Source organism: Polistes canadensis, unplaced genomic scaffold, assembly GCF_001313835.1.
Source record: "Polistes canadensis isolate GaletaPanama2010 unplaced genomic scaffold, ASM131383v1 scaffold_219, whole genome shotgun sequence".
Taxonomy (NCBI): Eukaryota; Metazoa; Arthropoda; class Insecta; order Hymenoptera; family Vespidae; genus Polistes; species Polistes canadensis.
In genome coordinates this window covers 1-21563 of record NW_014569766.1, presented here as the reverse complement: position 1 = coordinate 21563, position 21563 = coordinate 1, and the positions used below count along the sequence as shown (strand labels likewise).

The 21563-nt window shown below is 34.5% G+C and overlaps 1 protein-coding gene and 1 long non-coding RNA gene across 3 annotated transcripts; one reads left to right on the top strand and one right to left on the bottom strand.

Moving 5' to 3' along the window:
- The first annotated feature begins 47 nt into the window (after positions 1 to 47).
- Positions 48 to 8877, top strand: LOC106790170 (zinc finger protein 346). Of its 2 annotated transcripts, none has more exons than XM_014754905.1 (8): positions 48 to 366; positions 1884 to 2342; positions 2998 to 3071; positions 3163 to 3309; positions 3397 to 3491; positions 3577 to 3887; positions 3994 to 4062; positions 4137 to 4306. In XM_014754905.1, exons 1-8 carry the CDS (start codon positions 327 to 329, stop codon positions 4289 to 4291), a joined length of 1350 nt encoding a protein of 449 aa, XP_014610391.1. In that variant the 5' UTR covers positions 48 to 326; the 3' UTR covers positions 4292 to 4306. The 2 variants fall into 2 exon arrangements, with proteins under 2 accessions (XP_014610391.1, XP_014610390.1); XM_014754904.1 differs by having other exon boundaries at positions 89 to 366; positions 1884 to 2378; positions 4137 to 8877.
- A 1955-nt stretch (positions 8878 to 10832) lies between these two features.
- Positions 10833 to 12260, bottom strand: LOC106790165. Its single transcript, XR_001382059.1, has 2 exons — positions 11921 to 12260; positions 10833 to 11239 (listed from the first exon to the last, which is right to left on the bottom strand). It is a non-coding gene; the product is annotated as an uncharacterized LOC106790165 (long non-coding RNA).
- Positions 12261 to 21563: the final 9303 nt, after the last annotated feature.

The window sequence follows — 21563 nt, the reverse complement described above, 5'->3', positions numbered from 1 at the left end:
GACCGTGGGTCAATATCGCGCAATGTCGTCAGGTCGCTTGTCAAAATCACCTAACCTAACAAATTGTTCGTTCTTGTAGACGATCATAGTCAGTGTGTCAAACTACGGACTCTTAGTGATACGTAATTCCCTCCAAAAGCTCATTGTGTAATATGAGACGGATTTGAAAAGTGTGTGTTTATGAAATTTCATATATTTCAAATATAAGAAAACAAAATCTTATCGACGCGATATATAATGATAATATAAGTATGTGTGTAAACGCAGAATAGCCCTGTCAAGTTTGCTTCGACAAAAATAGAAATCACATTATCGAGCCTTGAAAAATGTCTAACGCGAAGATAATAAAGAATCCAGAAGTACCGGGTGAGTTTTTATTCTCTATTTATTTGATATGACACTTGTCACATTTATTCACTTTACTCGTTCAGCGGCTTCCTTTTCCTCTTCTCTTACCATTTTTCTTTAGTGTCAATAAATATTCGAATTTAAACGAATACATGCTATAATCGTATTAAAAAAAACAGCGATAGAAATTCGTACAAGTTGTTCCATCTTTCGACGAATAGCATTCGTTTACAAGCTACTTGTACATTCCCCTTTCGTCTTTGAAAAGTGCATCAATAAAAACACATGCATATACTCGAAAGAGAAACACCGGTAAATGTATATAATAAAACCTTGATCAACCAGCGTGATCGGAAGACAAATGACATGGATTAATCCAAATTCAACAGATAATCGAGACCCGGGTAGAATTATTAACATGTTGAAACCAGCGTGTTCCACCGGTGGCTCCGCGTGAACTTTTCATCAGTCGGCATATACTATATATTGGCGGTTTACCTTAGATAATCTTAGAAATGATAATATAAAATTGACAATGATAACATAATAAATAACGAACAATGATATTGTCAATCCTAATAAACAAATAAAAAAGTAAATTGTACCGATGAGCCTGAATTGTTGTTAAAGAAAATATTGAATACGGAAAATTTGCAATTTAGAAATAAGCACTGACGTCAAGATGTTAAATAACACGTTTCTTGCACGCAAAATAAGATTTCATATTTGGTGATTAAATAAATAATCATAGATATTTATATAATATTAGGTTTAGTAAATTATTTCTTCCTATTTTAATGCAAAAATTAAACAAGTTTTGTTTTCATATTTTTTATCCAACTTTTTTCAATTATATTGCATCATATCCATAAACATCACAAATATTTTAATTAAGTATTATATGAATTTACAAGAGGGGGGGGCGAGTAGTTAAGGTATGAAATTGATATTTGATCCATAGATTAGATCCGACGTTTTTCATATCGATCACTCTATTCTGAATGAAATTAAAAAAAAAGGTTTTCTTATCGAAACATGTATTGCAGGATTATTGATGTAAGACGTTTAAAAACAGCGGGTCAGGGATTGCTTGCTTTCCCTGAACCGTCAGGGATTGCTAGCTTTCCCTGAACCGCCAGGGATTGCTAGCTTTCCCTGAGCATCCAACTTTTCTTTGCTATTTTTTGAATCTATGCAAATCGATTCATTACTCAAAGAAGTATTTTACACGTAGACAAAAGTGTGTACTTTAATTTAAAATAAGAGTCATTTAAATCTGTTTTTTTTAACAATAAGTATAAAAAATATTTACCGAAACTTATCAAAGAAATGGCAAAGTTGTACAATTTACATTTTTTTTTCTTCTATAAATTAGAATAATTTACAAGAAATATCATTAAAATAAATAAAAATACAGGAACAAACAAAAATCGATATATTATGATTGACCATTTAAATTCTTGTACAATAAAAAAAGAAATTAGTAATGTCATAAAAAATAAAAATTTAATTGAATTATTTTGTTATACAATTAGGATTAGAATGCTTCTTACCACCACCTCCGCCACCTCCACCTCCCACAACTTCATCGACGAACGGTGTGTTGACGACTAGCGGTACACAAAATCAACAACAGCATGAACAACAAAAATCGACTGTAGAAACAACGACAACGAAAACGACGACAACGACGTTAACAACGATTACAACGGAAACGATAACGAGCTCAACAACGGTAAATCCGAACACGATACAAACGACTCTTCCAAATTTAGCGGTACCAACTCCGTACATCCTGCACCCTACGATGCAACCGCAAACACCGACGCAACCAGCTATACCATGGTGGATTTCTACGGAGGCGGATACCTCGGCAGACATGTATGCGCAATGGTACAATGATACATCGTACAAAACTGCACCAACTGCAAATACTGTCGTCCAAGTATCAGCGGTTCAGCAGTCGTCGAAACCGAAGAACAAATATTATAAGCGTAAGAACGAGTTCATCGATCCTGCCCAAGATGCAGGTGATTGAGTTATTTTTTCCATTATTATAAGGCCGTTTGAAAAAAGGTTTGATTCATTTTAAATAATAGAATTCAACCGAACGTTTTATTGTTGTATTTAAATGTATTTCAGGTTTATATATTGCAACGCGTGATGAATGTATACCGTATGAATAATAACACGTGATTATACACACGTCGATTCTTGCTTATCGAGTTCATGAAAATTCATTCGAATGTATCAAATCATATTTTGATTTACGATAAATACATATCAACGTAGGTATACATGTATACATCTCACACGATCATCAACTGATTCTTTGCATATAGAAAATTGGATTAGATTTTTTGATATTACCTTTTTTCGTTAAATATAAACTTACAGCAGATATACATATATATATATTATATTTTTAAAATAAAAACATTACAATATCGGTATATATAAAAATCCAAGTTTTTTATGCGATAAGAACGACAGTATATTATGTAGTATCGTATTGTAAAAACGTTCGCGTAAATACGGCCTTTTACATTTTTGTTTTCTCTTAAAAATCTACCTGCACGAATCGTTTAACTGGAGAAACAAATGTTTACTTTGTATTTGTTTGTTTATTTGGTTCGCGCTCTCTCCCAGAGAAAGTTGCCAGCGCCCAAAGGGAGTTGTCGGCGCTGATGAAGCCGCTAAAGTGCGATCTCTGTAACGCGGTGGTAAGATTTCTTTATCTGTTAACTTCCATGAAATTTGATCCGCGACACAATGATGAGAATTGAAGAAATAAAAACGATTGGACGTTTACAGATGAATTCCACCCTGCAAGCAAAATTGCATTACGACGGTAAGCCACATCAAAAGAAAGTAACCATGTTTTTGAATCAAAGCGTGAAGAAACAGAAAACGGAAGATGGCCAAGTCAGTAGTACTACCGATTGGCAAAATCGGTGCGACGTAAGCTTTCTTTTCGTTTCTTACGAATTTTTTGGAAGTACTGTTATTTGATCGTTATTTCAGAATTTGATATACTTTTAATTTCAGATCTGCAAGACGTGGTTCTCATCGCAAATCGAAGCGTCTCAACATTACTCTGGGAAGAAACATATAAGAGTAGCTCATGGGGGTCTTCGCTCGAGGTATCGAAATGTCCTGACTCATTTCGATCGATTATCATCCAGAGCGTTCGACCGAATTCGATCATGACAATATTGAACGTTCCAGGCCGAAAAAGTCACAGAATCAAAATCAGTACAACCAAATAGATTCGACCGGTCGATACGGCATAGGCATGGCTTTCCAACAAGACGTGCAAGTGCCAGGAACATCCGCCGTGGTATCTGATGGTAGTAACATCATGGTGTCACCGCAAGGAACCCCGACTCCCATTTACACACCCCCAGCATATCCCACCCCACTTCGTTGCGATCTCTGCGGTGTCTCCGCGAATCGCCAGGATCAACTAGAAACACACAAACGTGGCGCCAGGCACATGAGAATGCTCAAACTAAATGGATTACCCATTCCTGAACTACGTATGAGAATATTGTTCATATTACTTTTTTTTTTTTTCCTATGGTTCGTGTTTCCTCGAAAGAAAACACGTATATTTAATTGTCGTGCTTTGCTTTTATTTTTTAGTTTCTGAAAGTGAAAACGCTTCGAGTTCGTCAGGTCCTATAGATTATTCCATTTATAGAACACCCTCGGGTAAGTATTTTTATCCTATTAACAAAATAAGTTATCCATCGAAAGTCTTGAAAAATTTTTTTATTTTTTTGTAGGCCAATATTATTGCGCCCCATGTAATCTGTCGCTGAATTCAGAGAGCACGTTCGCTCAGCACGTCGAAAGTAAGAAACATAAAAATCAATCTAATCCCAAGTCACCGTTGAACGCAGCAGTAATATCGAAGAAAGCAAGATTCAAGAAGAAATAAATGAAAGAGCAGAACGAACGTCTATATCATATATTTTCGTTCAAGTTTGATTTTTATTCAACAGATTATCGACAATCGTTATGTCGAATAAGTTACACGCGTTATCGATCTTCATTTTAACGTTTAACGGAGACGGATTTAATAATAATAAATTTGTGACGTCTTGCCCATAAAATAATATGCGTAAGAATTACGTTTAAAAAAATGCGCGAGAAAACTTAACGCGAGCGTTTTTTTTTTTCATTTTAAATGAAATATACTCGCGGTGGAATGTTCGTATCGGCCGTTATATCGTCACATCAGCAGATATTAAGAATTAAAGTTAAGACCGTGATTCGCGGCGTCGTCTGGGCCGATGATGAGAAACATAAGCATGTTAAAAGCTGGGGCCATATTTTAAATGAAATACCGATTAACTTTAAATTAAATTTGCGATAACTCGAGCGGTTACTTAGCGAAGCCGAGGACGGAGTTCGTTACAATTTATCTCGTAAACGATCATAATCGTTCATCATATTTATTCAATTAAGAAACTATTAACGCTCGTTTGAAATCAAGTAAGTATTCTCGTTCCTGTCTGCCTAGACGTGGAGGATTCGCGAGATCGAATGTTCGTCGTCATCGTCGTAAGCTGTTCGTCACGTTACGCGTCGCGTTCTCCCAAGCCTCCCCGTGTCATGGCCTATACGTGAAATTTATGCTTCGCTTGTTCCTCGACCTTCCGTAGAATTTATGACCAAGAGCGAACGAGCCTAACATCGAACCCTCTCGGGTCTATTAATTACCTGCTAAGGCAACGTGTATGACTTATCAACCGTTTACCAGTATCTTTTTTACCTTCACCTTGGTACGACAAATATATGATCGAAAGACCGGTAAACGTATATAGAGAATATTACTGTGTCAGACACGACGAATCAGAACTAAATTTACGAGCAAGTAAATTTACGACGGATAAAAAGCTCGACTCTCGCGATTCCTGGATACGTTCGGAGCATGACGATAAAGACCAACGATCATCCTCCAAATTATCTCCAAAGTCATTTTTCTTCTTTTTTTCATCTTCATTTTATTTGTTTATTTTTTTCTATCCATGTTGCTCGATACACAACCGTCTCTATTTTTCTAAGCGAATTCAAAAGAATTCTCTTGGCAATTTGGCGAGGCAAAGGGTTATTTTCTTTTCGAGCCCATTTGTTTTTTGTTTTTCCGCTTTTGGTTCTTTTGCTCGTCCTTTCAGCGACTTAAAAAGGAAAACACAAAAGAAAGAAACAGAGAGAGAGAGAGAGAGAGAGAGAGAGAGAGAGAGAAAGAAAGATTAGGATCGTTCTCGCACGGACTTGTAGATCGCTGCTTTATACCTGCGCTTCGGATTTTTATGACCTCCCTGGTTCCACGTTTAGCGTGTATTCTTTTTTTTTATTTCCTTCTACAGCTTCCCACTCTATCTTCTCTTTTTCTCTCTGCTTGTTTGTTCACGACATCTACCAAAATCCCTTTTTCCATCTTCTCGTCTACCGCGTAGCTGAATCCAGGGGTGCCACTCTTCTTCCACGTTTTGTTTTCTGACCCGATGCTTTATTAAACCTAAAAAATAAGAGACAACGCGTTACGTTACATTGTAGTTTGAAGATTTAAGAGAACTCCTCTTAAAAGAGGATTGAAAGAAATATAAAAAAAAAAAGGATAAGAAGACATAAAGAAGAAAAGAAAGATATCCTCGAGAGAAAGTTGTCTTTTTGTATTCCAGTCACCAATACCAATATCACAAACACCATCGTCTCCTAGCAGCAATCTTCGAGCGTAAATTAGTATGGAATACATAAAATTCTGGTGGATATATTTAAAGGATAGGTTACGTCGTGTACATGATCGACGGACAACGGAGCTGGTAAGATGGAAAACATGCGAATAAATGTAAAATGTTTTATGATGCATTCTATTTTATTTTAATGCTTTTTCTCGTGCGAAACAGAAAGAGAAAGAGAGAAGATATTAATTAAAGACCGAGATCGTCTACATTTACGTGATGTAGTTGCGTACTCGTATACGTTTACGAGGATGATGTTAATCCGGGAACTTTTAGAATAAGAGAAAGAGAGAGAGAGAGAGGGAGAGGGAGACAGATATATCTACAAAAAAGGTCGCTCTCAATCTGTCACGCAACAGATAGTAATGCGCGTAAAAAGCCATTAATCGGAGCGGCTTACGGGCAAGGTTCCCTTCGAATATCGGTGGGGAATTCGTCGTCAATGACTGGAGAGAATTTCTCAAGAGGAAGATGAGTAGGAGGATGGTAAAGAGTTTGAGGAGACTGTTAGTCGACTCGTTTCCACCTGCGAGAAGACGATGCCGTGACGAAAAAATCAATCGATCGATTCCTTCCACCCCACCCCACCCCACCCCCTCTCTTTCTCTTTCTATTCTACAATGATGATGAACCCATATCGAAGGTTTCTCTTCACGAATTCTCACCAAAATTACAATGAGCATTTTGAAGTTTGTAAGTCAAAAAAAGATCATCGTAAAAATCCTCTTTCGTGGTATTTATTATTTATCGAATGATATTAATAAAATCTTGATCACGATTGAAGCATGTGTTAGCGTAAATATCCGAAAATATCTAAAAATATCTTATGGGTTTATAATTTTTGCCAAAATGAAAATTACTAAATTATGGTATCCGTATTGTGTTTAAATAATTTTGTCATTTTAAGGTTTATTAGGTTTCTACATAATTTGGCTCAATTATACAATTCAAGAAATAGTAATTATTTAAATTGAAGAAAAAATCAAAGTGGAGATTAGACAATTGTATTGTTTATTTTTCTAATTTAATATCCGAGTAATATTTTAACGGTATTTATTATTTATGCAATTTGAGAAATCAGTGATAATTTAATGAAGAATATTAGAAAGAGCAAACCTTTTAATGGGGATTCGTATTCGACTAGGCATATAAAACAAAACTGTCAATGAGAAAAAAGAGAAAAGAAATAAAGAAAATGAGAGATAAAGAGATCGTATTGTGGAATCAAAACGAGCTCGAGCAAAAGTCACTAAAATAGGTATACACAGGCTCAAACGAATCATTATGGTTTCGTTTGGTCGCGTTTCGCTTCTAATTTCGCTAACAAACGACTAACCGAGTTAGCGCGGGAACGGTATAAACGGGTATAAAACGGGGGAACGAACAGCGGCAACGGCAGCGGCCTCTTTTGTCTCGTGAATTCCATTGTCCGATGAGAGAGAAAGATAGTGATAGAACGGAAAAGACAAAGTTCGTTCGAAATATCCGCACAGCGGTTGTTCGTTCATTTTCTTCTTTTTTGCTTTTTTTATTTTGTTCTTGTTTTTTTTTTTTCTCAATACGTCGTCAAACAGATCTTTCGACAAATTTGTACAATTATTTCTCGATTAGGATGAATCGACTTACCGTGGACGAAATTAGCTCTTCTAAGCCGGTTGTATCAAGGATAACGAGAGAAAGAAATGGATGAATAGAAAGAAAAAGAAATAGAGAGAATATGTAAGCCTTAGTGTTGTGATGCGAGTCGGCTAATTGCGGAAGTTTCCTGAACAATTTCGGTATTAATAAAGTTTTTTACGTCTTATCTTGACAAGAGAATGAGCAGAGACAAAGGGAGACAAAAAATATATATATATTATAAGAAAAGAGAAAAAAGATCTTCTTTTGATTTTATCTGATATTATTGCCGTTTTTACGAAGACTTGCAGAAAAAAGCACCAACTATTTAGTTTTAAACGATTCTGAGCGTAAATATTATCTTGTACATACAAGCTTAGATACACAGCATACTTAAGCCATATATAAATACGTGCCTTGCCTTTTTTTTTTTTTTTTAATCCTTTACTTTCGATAGATTTGAATGATATTTTGAAAGTTTTTTTTTTCCTGAGTCTTCAAACATTATCCTTAACACGATTAACTTCAAAGTAAGTGCTGAAAGATTATACTTCTATTTCTTGGTAAACGATCAAATAGAAGTGACTAATAAGATAAATACATATCTTGCGAATTTACAAGGCAATAAGAAAGGTGGCAATATGTATAAAGATATATACATATACGTTTTACTTATATAGTATGAATAAATCCAAATGTGTATTGTACAAAAAATACTTATACTCGTAACAACTTCTTTCTCGTAATCAACGAAACTCTTGTACCTAATTGTATATATTAAGTGTAATAATCAATTCGGTGCTTTGATATTAAATTCATTGGATCAAAATTGCTATGGTTTTTTTTTTGTCAAGTTACTCGGTAGTTGCCTGAAAGATAGATCAAAATTATTGAACACAATGAAAATTAATTTTAAGAATAAAAAGATTACTTTATAAATAAATACTAAATTTGTGTTAAAAAGGCATCGAATTAATTACTACATTAAATAATATACATTGAAAGGGTAACATCACGAGTGTGTTTGTTATTGGAATTTTATTTACTTTGGAGCTCCTCAAAATCGTAATCCTTGAAAATATGACGCGATACCTATGAATATAAGACGATGGATATGAATATAGTCTAACACAATAAGATAAAAATATTAAAAATAAAATTAATTTATTGTGTGTATGTGATTCTTATGGTATAATCCACAATTAGATTCTAATTATCAATTCATATTATATTATGGATTATATTCTATAATTCGTATAATTATACGAATTATGCAATAAACTAACTTCTTTTAATTTTGTACTTAAAACACTTTCATAATTATTGATATATATAAATATGAGAACTATTAACACATTGTTGATCAATTATTATATGCAATAACCTAATGAGTATATTAATAATTGAATATTAAAATAATAAAAATTCTGATTACATTAAATTTGAAGTTACTATTAGAAAATACGACAAATAATATAAAAACAACTTACCCTCCCCAATTTCATATTCGAAAAATTACATAAATTGGTTCCACCTTTAAATACGAATATACTTGTGATCGGTCAATAATGTGTTAAGAATGATTAAACTTTGATTCTCAATTTAGAAGGAAATCGATCTCCGTAATGTTTCTTTTTCTCTTTCTTCTTCAGAAAACAAAAAGTAGAGAAAGAATAAGAGAGAAAAAAAAAGAAAAATAGTATTCCCGTGATTACTCGTCGTTTCTCTCGATCCTTTAGAGATACCGCAACGGAAGGAAGGAAAGAGTTTTTATCAATGGTACTGTGATTCCACTTGACTTGGCTATGGGGTACGGAAGAGAAGGCAGATCGGAGGGAATAAAAAGTGATCGAGAGGAGACGCATTTCGAAGTAGGAGGAGGGTGGGGGGNGGGGGTGGGGGTGGGGGGGCGAGAGAGGGGCTGACCTTGCAGGTCTCCACGGGGCCACCAATGTAGACTGACGAGAAAAGAAAAAATCCTGGTGCTCCTAAATGCGGGCGGTGTGATGTCATGCGGAAATAGCAGTCCGACGATGCGACGACGGTGCTATGTCGGCGTGCGAAGGAAGAAAAGAAAGAGATGAAAGAGTAAAAGAGTTTGCCGAGAGACGCCATAGTATAAGGAGAATCTTGGATCGGTCGAATTGGCCGATTACCTCCTCTCCATAAGCTTAGAATGAACAAATGAATGAGATAGATAAAGAAAGATAACACAAAATGGTAAAGATCTTGAGAAACGCCTTATTTTTTAACTAGTCATTCAATGATTAATTATTGAGTCTCCTATTTATTCGACTCCGTGATAGTAAATGCTATTAAACAGATTATCCACGATTTTTCCGACCTATCCGTTTCAATTACTTACTAATTTACTATATCCGCTGTGACGGTGACCGAAGTATCGGTAATGGACGCCGAGAGATCGGCGTAATTGTTTAACTCCGATTATGGTCTCATCAAATTTAACACATTTCGTTTATCATTTTATTCATCGTTTCTATAAGAAATGTAAAATGAATGTATCGTTGAAATATAAGAGGCTTGGTGTTCACGTTTCTTTTTCTTTTTTTTTTTTGGATTCTTTTTCAGTGAACATGAATATTGTAATTTATATAAGAGATAGGTATACGTAAGTTAGATATAAAAGATCGATTCTTTTAATACTTGAAAAAAAAAAAAAACGAAATGCCGTTTATTGCATACGCGCGCGTATCGCGGTACAAAATGCGAAGTGTCTCTTAAGTGTTTGAAAGAGAAAGTAGCGACGCGTGTGTTCCATGAGATCCATCCTTTCGTCCATGAACATTCCAAGGCTTATAAAGATCATCCGCCGTAAACGTGAATGCGCGTAGATGCGATCTTTACGCGAAAAATGAAAATTAAATGGAAGAATGAAAGTGGACGATGCAAAATCAAATGTCTTTCATTCATGATACTAAAATTGAACTAATTTCTTTTCTCATTTCTATTTATTTAATCTGTATTTTTTTAAATAAATAGTCACAATATACGTATATTAAATATATATTGTTCAGTGTTTAAATAGAGAGATGAATATTTATAAGGGATAGTATTATTTCAGAGATATATATTAACGTTGAATAAATTTTGATACTTCATTATAAATACTAGTTATTTATTTAAAATATTAACCAAACGGTATTTAAAAATACTGATCAAATTAATATCCAATTAATATAATATAGAAGCCCTTTATTTTGTTTCCAATTATTTTAATAATGTGTCATTAGTTATATTTTTAATTATTTTCTACTTTAATAATTATTTCAAATGTACTTGTAATTGAAAAATATAAATATTATAACTTAGGTCATCAAACTGTATCTTAAGATACATACAAATGAACCGTTGGAAAACGGAATCGCATACTTTCGCAATTTCTATCGGAGTTGAGACGATCAGAAAAATGATACTACAGCTTATCTCTTCTTTGCTTCCGCTGTCGAGTCGTCACTTAAGGATCATAATCCGATTTCACGGTAACGATGTACGCGTGCAGCCTGCGAGAAGACCAACAAATTGTTATACCGAAATTTTTCAGGCTTCGCGGAAGAGTATAGTAGATATTGTAAATAATTTGATAAAAAGATATTCAGTTTTTTGTCGAGGTTCGTAAACTTATCAAATGTTTATTTTAATGTTTGTGTAAATACGTACGTGGCACGAGCTGTCGTTCATTTAATTTGACGTTTATGGAAACTACAATAACTTATTAAATACGTATCATCGTATTAGCCGTTTAACACACTAACAATAAGTTAATGGATATTTATGAGCTTTAACGAAACGCTCGGTCGGATAAAATAATGCAACTCTATTTGTTTTAAATATTTTATAACTCTCGTAAAATCTTTATTTAGCGTTACAAAATGGTAGGAAATATGTACATATCTATCAATGTCGATGTTATATCTATCTTATACATAACGATAAATAATTTTATTACATTCGTTTTTCAATTAATGCGATTAACTCGTAAAAGGGATTTGTCACAAAAGTATTATCGATCAATTTGATTAAATATCATACAGTTGACAAAATAAAAGAAGTTTTAATAGTTGTTGGAAAACCATCATCACATCGGTTACATTATTTTTTCTCAAATCGAAACCAATTTGATTACATATTCTTTAGTAGAACACATTTTTTTATTAATTATAAAAATTATGAAAATTACTCACACACTATTCATAATCTGTAGTTGAATTAGGAACAAAATCATATATATATATTTATGTTCAAATTTTCACCATAATTATAATGATAATTACTGAAAACTATATAAAATAATATTTTGATAAAAAAAACACAAAACGTTTGACTAATAGCGATCAATCGTCGATATCATTACAGATTCAAAATAATAATCGTTAATTGCAGGAAGCAAAATATAGAGAGAGATAGAGAGAAGGAGAGAGAAAGAGGTTGTTCTTCGTAAAAGTGATACGCCGCGGGCGAAAGTCACCAGGAATTCAAGCCCGATAGGTTCGTCGGTAGATTCGAGAAAGAGAGAGAGAGAGAGTGAGAGAGTAAGAGTAAGAGAGAACGATGTCACGCCGGTGCGCGGTGGCGCGCATGCGCGCGACTTATACTTGACGGACTCAAAAAATCAATGAACTCGCGGTACGAGCGTAGTCGAGGAGATCACTTCTGGAAAATAGAAAAAAGATGTAAAAAGAAGAGAAAGGCAACAAATATATATAGTAAGAGGAATAAATATAATTTTGAAATAAAAAATAGTAAAAGAAGAGAGAGAGAGAGAAAGAAAAAGAAAAAAATAACGAGTTACAAAGAGATCGAGGAAAAATCGTTGGCATTTGTCGAAGACGACGACGCATCGTGTGCGATCGGTGAGCGCGGGCGAACGAACGCGAACGAACGAACGATCTTTCTGTAAAAGAGAAGGAGAAGAGTAGAAGTAGTAGGGATACTTGTATAAGGGTAGAGAGAGAGAGGTATAGGAAAATGGAGGACGAGTGGGAAGAGAGGGTGCAGCCCGGGTGGCGGCGCTAGCGTAAGATGGCCGAATAGCGGTACGGCGGATAGCAGCCGGGCGACCTCTTCGTTCGGCGTTTGCTTCGGTGCTACATTCGGCTGGTGGTGCGTTCGTTCGTTCGGTTTCGTTGCCGCCGCCGCCGCCGCCGCCGCTACCGCCGCCACCACCGCTACCACCGTTGCTGTCGCACGAGTTCGTTTCGGCTCGGGTTTACTCGGTGCTTCAGTTCGTGTCCTCTCGCTGCGCACGACGGACGTGTCTTTCGGTGATCGCGCAGAGAACGTATGTTATATATATATATATATGTATATAGGGACATACATAACACATATATATATATAGATTGTGACTCTCTTGGACTACCACCACAAACGAGTATTTTTCTTGTTAAAGAGAGAGAGAGAGAGAGATAGAATAATATAAGTCAAAAAACATAGAGACGACACGGAAGAGAAAGAAAAAAAATATTAAGAAAGATATAGACACAACACAGTGCTGCCTGCAATCGCGTGAATAAACGAGGGGTTTCTATATAACGGTGAAGAAAAATTCGTGTCTCGTTGGAAAAAAAATACAAAAATAATAGGTGGCAAGGAAAGTAGACGAAGAAAAAGGATAGGAAAAGGCCGTGTTGTTGGTTCATCTTTTTTTTTTTCTTTTTTAATCGGAACTTGGCTTTCCTATTTTAAGCGTCCTTCTCGGTGAAAACCGTGAACGATGATCCTGTGTGATAGTGAACGAAGGTGAAGATTTCAAGTGTGCGCGGATTTTAGAAGGGTGCCGATCTCTCGCGCGTGTCCACCTTTCTATCTCTATCTATCGTTATCTTTTCCTATCACCCTCCCTCCCCCTACCACTACTACCACTACCACCACCCTCATTCTCTCGCGTTAACCGCGAGTGCCGCGAGTTAAAATGGCGCTCGGCTTCGTCCGCAAGAACGCTTTTGCGTACAGCATCGCTTCAAAACGATCTTCTCGTGGCTGGTCGTCATCGTCATCTTTATCATCATCATCGTCATCATCATCGTTATTATCATCGTCGTTGTCATCCTTGTAATCGTTGCCGTTGTTTTTAACGTTGGTGGTGCCGCGTTCTCTCGCTTTGAACGGCTCGCGTTTTTTTTCCAATCCTTAGCGAGTGCAAAGAAGAAGAAGAAGAAGAAGAAGAAGAAGACGAAGAAGACGGAGAGAAGAAACCTTTCTCCTCGACTCGTCCTTTCGTTCTCCGCGCGCCACCACATCCCGCGTCCTGCACCTTCTTCTTCTCTCTTTCTCTCTTTCTCTCCTCTTCGTTCTACTCTTTCTCTTTTCTTTTTTCCTCTCCTTTCCTCTTCCTCTCCTCTCTTCTCTACTCTCCTCTTGAGCAGGCCGCGCGCCCCGTCGGAGCCAGCCGGCTCGGGCGGCATTCCGCGAATCGCGAACCCGACCGCCTGTCCTCGCGGCAGCCCGAGAAAACGACTTTGCTTCGTATATACGTTCCTTCGAACTCACCGTATAGACGACGACGACGACGACTAGCTAGCTAGCTAGCTAGCCAGCCAGCCAGCCAGCCCCCCTTCTCGTACCTTTTTCCATCGTTTTTTCCAACCCATCCATACAACGGAATATCCACGACGACGCTACTACTACCTTTGGATCTACGAGGACGAGCCATCTCTCGTATCTTTCCTTACAGGTGAGTTTAAATTTTCTTTTTCTTTTTTTTTTGGTTTCTACTTTTTTTTCTTTCTCATTCTCGGTCGATAACGAAATTACTTTTATCTCGCAACATTTATTATTATTGATGATAAAGGTTCATAGGGAACTTGGACATTGAAACAGTTTTGTTGAGGGTTTCAAATTATAACGAGCTGATACTTAACGAGGTTTAGATGTTTTGAATATTAATAATAAAAATAAAAATGTATGTCTACTCAATGAGAAAAAAGACGCTGAACTATAAAGATTAAGTTGCTGAATAAGTCCCAATAAAGGAACGAAACGTCCAACTTAGTTAAATTAAGTTCTACTTCTTTTCATGTCCAAGTTCCCTATGAACCTTTATCATCAACAATTATAATTTTGGACGAGAGAAAATACTGAATAAATTTATTATTATTATTTTACGAGACGTATCTTTCTATTGTTTTTTTTATTTTATCCATTTGTTTCTCTCTTTTTTTTTTTTTTTTATTAATGTCTTCTTTTCCGTTTTCTTCTTCGTTATTACTTTGCTCAACATTTTTGTCGGAGAACACAAACTGATATCTCGAACGTGTCAGTTCAGTACTCTCGGGTTTTCTTAACTCTCTGTCACATAACCACGCGAAAATTGCTATCGTGTCTTCTCTTTTTTATCTTTATCTCTCTCTCTCTCTCTCTCTTTCTCTCTCTTTCTTTCCAACATATTTCTTACCGACCGAACGCGAAATTAATCCCCCTCTTATGAGTACGCTCTAGGGAAAAACCGGTTTAGTTCTTCGCCTTAGTTCCCTCGGTTAAGAGACTTAGTCGAATTCGTAACTCATATCTCTGTGTGTGCATATATATATATGGTATATACATACATAATGCGTAAATCGAAAGGATGGTTCGGTCTCGTCTCTTAAAATTCAACTCTTCATTAAACAATAGTCTTTCAATAACGACTGAATTTCAAATATGTGCCTTTTCTACATCGATACAAAAAAGTAGAAAGGAAATTTTCAAGGATACAAGATTGTAAGCGGTTTTTTTTCTTTTTTTTTACGAAAAAGAGACAATATTACTCTTCGAATGTTACTGTTTCTTTTTAGAAGATTTAAAGTACCCTTTAAAAGATTAAATGCTAACCATATAGTTGATTCCTCATATTCTACGATCTTATATACCGAAATACAATGTTATATTCTGTTGTTGTTTTTTTTTTTTAAAAAAGGCGTATTGGAATTAACGAAACTGCAGTTCTGTGTTGAGATAATATCTCGGAACTCGTAAAGGTATCTATAAATATAACATCTATACACGAGAAACACCTAAAATCGTTGAACCATAGTGATATCTCTGCTTCAATTCGCAATTTATGCTATATCGAAGGATTTACGATACACTCGACTCATATTGTCAGAGTTTGATAGATCCTCGACGACAAAGTTACGACGTGTCAGTGTCATACGCGATATATGTTATCTATGTAGAGAAAATACATATAGGGGAAATAGCGATTTGTTATCGAGAAACTATCTCCAAATGATTGTATCATCGATGACTTTTATACATCCATCCGACGATATTATTTACAAAATGTTTCAGAATTTTTTTCAGCCAAATTTTACATATATAACATGTATATATATATATATATATATTGTACTATCAAAATTATACCTATGGGAATAAATGTCATTGATTTAGGTATTTTTTAAAAACTTTATTAAAATGTTATAACGATCCAATATTTTTTTTGTCAATATTAAAGTGTGTTATCGATGGCCGACATTTTGAAATGGCAAGATATATGGCAAGTGATTACGTTGATTTTTTGGATTTGCTCGTTATCTTGCAATACTCGAAACAGTTCGACCATCGTTTTTCTCTTTTTTTTCTTTTTTTTTTTTTTTTTTTTTTTTTTTTTTTTTTCGTGTTTTTTTGTTATATGAGCTAGTCGTTTGCCAAATCGATTAACTCTACGAAAAAAAAAAAAAAGGTAGTAGAGAAAATTGATAAAGTAATATACATTGTTATATCATTTATTTTATTGAACGACCATAAATATAGTTTTTATTTAATGATTACTTTTATTTATTAAAGAAATTTATTTTTCAAATATAAAAATTTAGACATTAAATCACACAAGTACTTTTGCATTAAAAGTTTACAAAATTCTAATATGAAGTGAATCATATGTTATTTTTCGATACATTTTATTTTTATTCGTAAAAAAACTAAAGACATTTAGTATAAAAATGTTTTGCCGTATAGAAAATTCAATAAAAATTGTTATAGATAAACGTAAATATTGATTTGTATCTGTAATTTAAATATTACCATTTAGTTAACATTTAGGTAGGTATGCATATACACGCATAGATTAAGAATTCGCTAGATTGATAAGCAAAGAGCAACCATTTGATAACCCTTGGAATCGAGATGAACGCAGAGTTTTGTTCACATCGACCGATCAATGGACACCCGTTTTTCATCGTTTTGTTTTTTCGACGAGAGATTCTCTGAACTGCAGTATCGTAATTAGCGAATTCAACGGGAATGTCTTTTCATTTATAACGTACGTTGTGATTCCTATTCGAGCACAGCATCGAAACATCGTAAAAATGTATCAAATGTTTTTTTCCATTCTCCTCGTTTCAACGTTCTTCCGATAAATCTACCAATATTCCAGTAAGAGAATCACACAGACCAGAATTATTTGTTTTTTATTTATTGTTTTCTTTTTTTTCACATAGTATTTTGTGTTCAATACTATTTTTACGAATTATATTCGAAAAATTAAATAAATCGTTATAACTGTATACATATATGTGTATATATACATTCGAAAAATTGTTTTCTTTTCTTTAATAAACATATTTTTGTTTTTCCCATTCAAGAATTTCTATAAATATGTAGAGTATGCAAAAAAAAAAATTGTGTAATTTATTTAGCTATCGACCTTTTTTTTCCTCTTTATTTTCGTCAAAATCAAAGCACCTTTACTTTCGTTCTATCGAAAGCTTTTTGTTACCAGTATGGTGACACGATACTCGCTGAAAACATATGGCATTTCTCTAACTTAAACGGTCGATCGGTCACTGTCAAGACGACGCTCGACGTCGTTGTCGTCAACGTCACGCCCGATCGCGAACAAATCGTTCCATCGTCACCAAATGTCGTACGGAAGGTTCTTGTTCTCTCATACGAACAACACCATTTTTTTTTTTAATATGAGAAATAGTGTAATAGATAGATAGGGTGATCATTAAATGTGTGTCAATATTTTGGGTGTTAAATCTAATTAAAAAAACTGATGTGTGTATTTATGTACGCACGTAAAAAATTATTCTTCTTTAGCGTACCAAAACGAATATAACCTCAAAAATAATTTCAATTTGCCCGTGCATCGTAAATATCGACAACTTCGTGGTGTCGATTTTTTCGGTCGCATCTAACTTCACTTTCCAAAACGCGCCAAAAGATGTATAACTTCAAAAACATATATCCTATCTATCTTATTTCTATTATATCTTAACACATACTATTGTACGTCTTATGTTAATACGTTTTGACCTAATTTAATGATTAAAACTAAATGAGTTCATCATGACAATTTTTTGATTTCAGTCTATTAAATTTTTATTTTGTATTATATGTCAATGAATAATGTGCGCGATGCAAAATGAATTAGAAACTATTTCAAGTATACCTGGTATTTTCGATCGTGTTTATAACTTGGAATGGCGTAGGTATGAGATACGAAGCAACAGATACTTTGAACATTTTCTTTAATCATTCATAATTTGTCAATTTTTGTGCGTGCATAATTACTCTCATAAAAATTGACGTATTTTATAAATCACCTTGTATATTTACTCTTTAATTAAATCGCATTGTTCATGAGACACGATTTAATTATTTTTTCGTTTTGCAAACAATCATTAAAGTTAACGATTAAAGTTTGTATTTCATATATAAATAGGAAGGGTAATAATTTCTTGAAATTTCTATCTTGAAAGTTGTCTCTCGAAACATGCGAAATGTATTTGCATCAGCGTTATACACGATGAATATGAGAACAACAAATCCAGAGCTGAGCTACACACCACTGAGCTCTTCCGTTAAAACGGTGGTCCATATTTCGGAAATTCCTATCGTCGACAAAAATCAGTTTTGTTTTGCTTGCTCGCATCGGCGAAATTTATTTTCCCGGAATTAAACAAGCTCGATCCGATGGAGCAAATCAATTTTTCCCCACTACCCCACTATTTTTCCGTCTACGAAATATGATTGCTCGTTGTCGATATGCGCCTTTTGTTTTATGTGCACGCGCGTATGCGCATATACGTACGCGTGTCTCTCTACATTCTTGAAAATATTCGCATATTTACAATTAGTAAATTGGTAGAACGATTAAAGCCACTTTACAAAACGAACGATTTTTCTCTTTTTTTTTTTTACTCACGTTGCCGCTTCTAATTTAAATGCCAAAATTTATCAAACAACGAAAGAAAAATAATTGTTTCGATTGATTTGTAAAATTCATTCGTTGTTTATACGAAAGAACAACGATGATGAGATAGTTTAAATTGAAATATTCTCTCTCTTTTTTTTTTTTCTTTCTCTTGTGTTATCTCTCTTTGGTGTGAATTTTGTCAGATAGCTCAGGGAAACGTTAACACGGAAATTGTATTTACCGAAATTCCTAGGACCACCATCACCGATCCTCAACCTGTACCGAGACACGTTCCTTTATAGAAAAGCAAATGTGTGACAGGTGTTATCCGTTATCTCGTTAATATCGAACGTAACATCGAAGAAAACACCCACGTAATACTCGTTTTATTTTATAAATCTATGCATACAAAATACTACTTTATATTTGTATTAGGATGTAGACCCCAAAAAAAAAAGAAGAAAAAAATGCTGGAAGGTGGAAACAGACAGGAAAACGTCATGTTCCTGATGGAAAACGTTCTAGGATCTTGTTCTATGATTAGTGCGCACGCTCACCTATACCACTACTATGGTACGACAGTTCGTAGATGAGCCGCCGGTTTGTTTGAGCTTGGCTCTTTGTGCAAATATTTTGCGCGGGCAAACACTCGCTATGACGGATCATATCCTCTCGTCGTCGTCATCGTCGTCGTCGTCATTGCATAGTTGGTAGAAACACCAAGACAACCATGTCGACAACGGGATTTTCTTCGTTCGTGAAGTTTGCTCGTAATCCTCGGAAGACGTTCGTTCGTTCCTTCTCTCTCTCTCTCTCTCTCTGTCTCTCTTTCTTTCTTTTTCTTTTTCGAACGTAGCACCATCGGAGATCAACTTTCAGAAGGGCTACTCGAGTGATTACGATTTCGAGCTGTTATTAAGGGATTATCATTCTATATACAGTGAATTCTCGGATAATACATGGTACGAAAATGATAGCAGCTTTAATATCTATGTATGTGTATGTATAATGATTGGTATATTTCTAGATGTTTTACAAGCTATAACTGTAGATTACATTAGAAGAATCTTAATACTTCCGTGTAGCACATTCACAGAATCTTGTTTAGAGTAATCCTCGGATGGTTTAATTCTGTTGATTTTTAAGGTCACGGTCCAGCGATTAATAATGACTCATCCGATCGTTTCGAAGATAAAACATTCCTTCTTGAGTTAGTCATTTTTCTGATACTTTTCTTCGAAAAAGGGATATTAACACCTGAAGGTATTACAATTTCAGAATAACTTTACCTTATTTTATGATAGATGGAATAGGTATTAAGTATCTTTGAGGAAATGATTTCCCAGAATTTCAGCTTTCATCGACGTGACAATCATTTTTCATTTTTTTGATTGTTAATTTTATATGATATCGTTGATTTAACTCGCGATGGTTTTACACTTATATATATATATGTTTGTTGAAAGGAAAAGATGGATAGGAAGTGAAAATGAATTTTTATGTGGGATGGTCTCGTCACGAAAACGTCAAGTTACTTTGCTCGGCCGATTGCTATCATCATGCTACTTGGTGAAGACCTGTTAGGTCAGGTAGAGTGCTAACTTTATGACGGGTGGTCGGTTAAAAAAAAAAAGAGGAAGAAAGAGAGAAAAAAAAGGGGGGAAGAAAAAAAGAGAAGGAAGGGGCAGCAACCCCTCCGTTTTTCTACCTGTTGGCATACAGGTAGCGTGCTCTTGTCGTACTGAGTTTATTTAAGTTCGGTTTACGTAGCTCGTCACGTTTTACCGAACGTGAAGGAATCGTCGAAACGTTACTTTTCTTAGTGGCTAGTAAAGACACGACAGGGAATAATCATTAATTTTTTATTCTGCGACCCTTTTGCTTTTTCAATCGTAAGAAAGTTACCTACAACATAGATCGTAGGAGATATTCTCGCTATAATTTTAGCTATTTATGGCGATTATTTTCAAATTATCCCGTGATAAATGAATAATTGTGTTAAATGCAATCCGTATTTGTTGTTCGTAGTTGAAAATGTTTTACTATTGTAACGTATGCATGATTAATAAATTAATACGCTTTTAATGACGCTGTGATTCTTTACAAATTTGATACAAATATTTTTCAATGTTTTTAATATATATACAATGAATCACAGGATTACTGTCAATTTAAAATAATCAATATTATCTCTAGTAATACAATATTTTTTATAATTCTTATACGCAGAAGCATATTTTAAGATTATTCCACTTATAAATTCATATAAATTTTATTCCGTTAAAAAGTATATTTATATAAGAGAAAAGTAAAATTTGACATAATTAATAAGAAAACATTAAACGATGCAAAGGAAGACCAACAATCGAGTACTACTTACAAAAACATAATAATTATATTTATATTATTTCATATCTTGTAAAATAAGTTTCTGTATATAAGAATTTGAAAGCTTTGTATTCCAAACAAATATCAATTAATTCAAATTAATACTGGATACGAAATACTCCTGTAATTTATTATAAATATATATTTTTGAAAATAATTCTATCGACAAATTCATTTTTGAATGTCTACCTTCGATTTATTTATAAAAAAAAAAAATACGGACGTTAATGTATTTATCTATAAAAAATTTGTTCAAAAAGTAAAAAATCAAAAGGTATCAATGTTCATAAAGCATATAACGTTGGGGGGGGGGG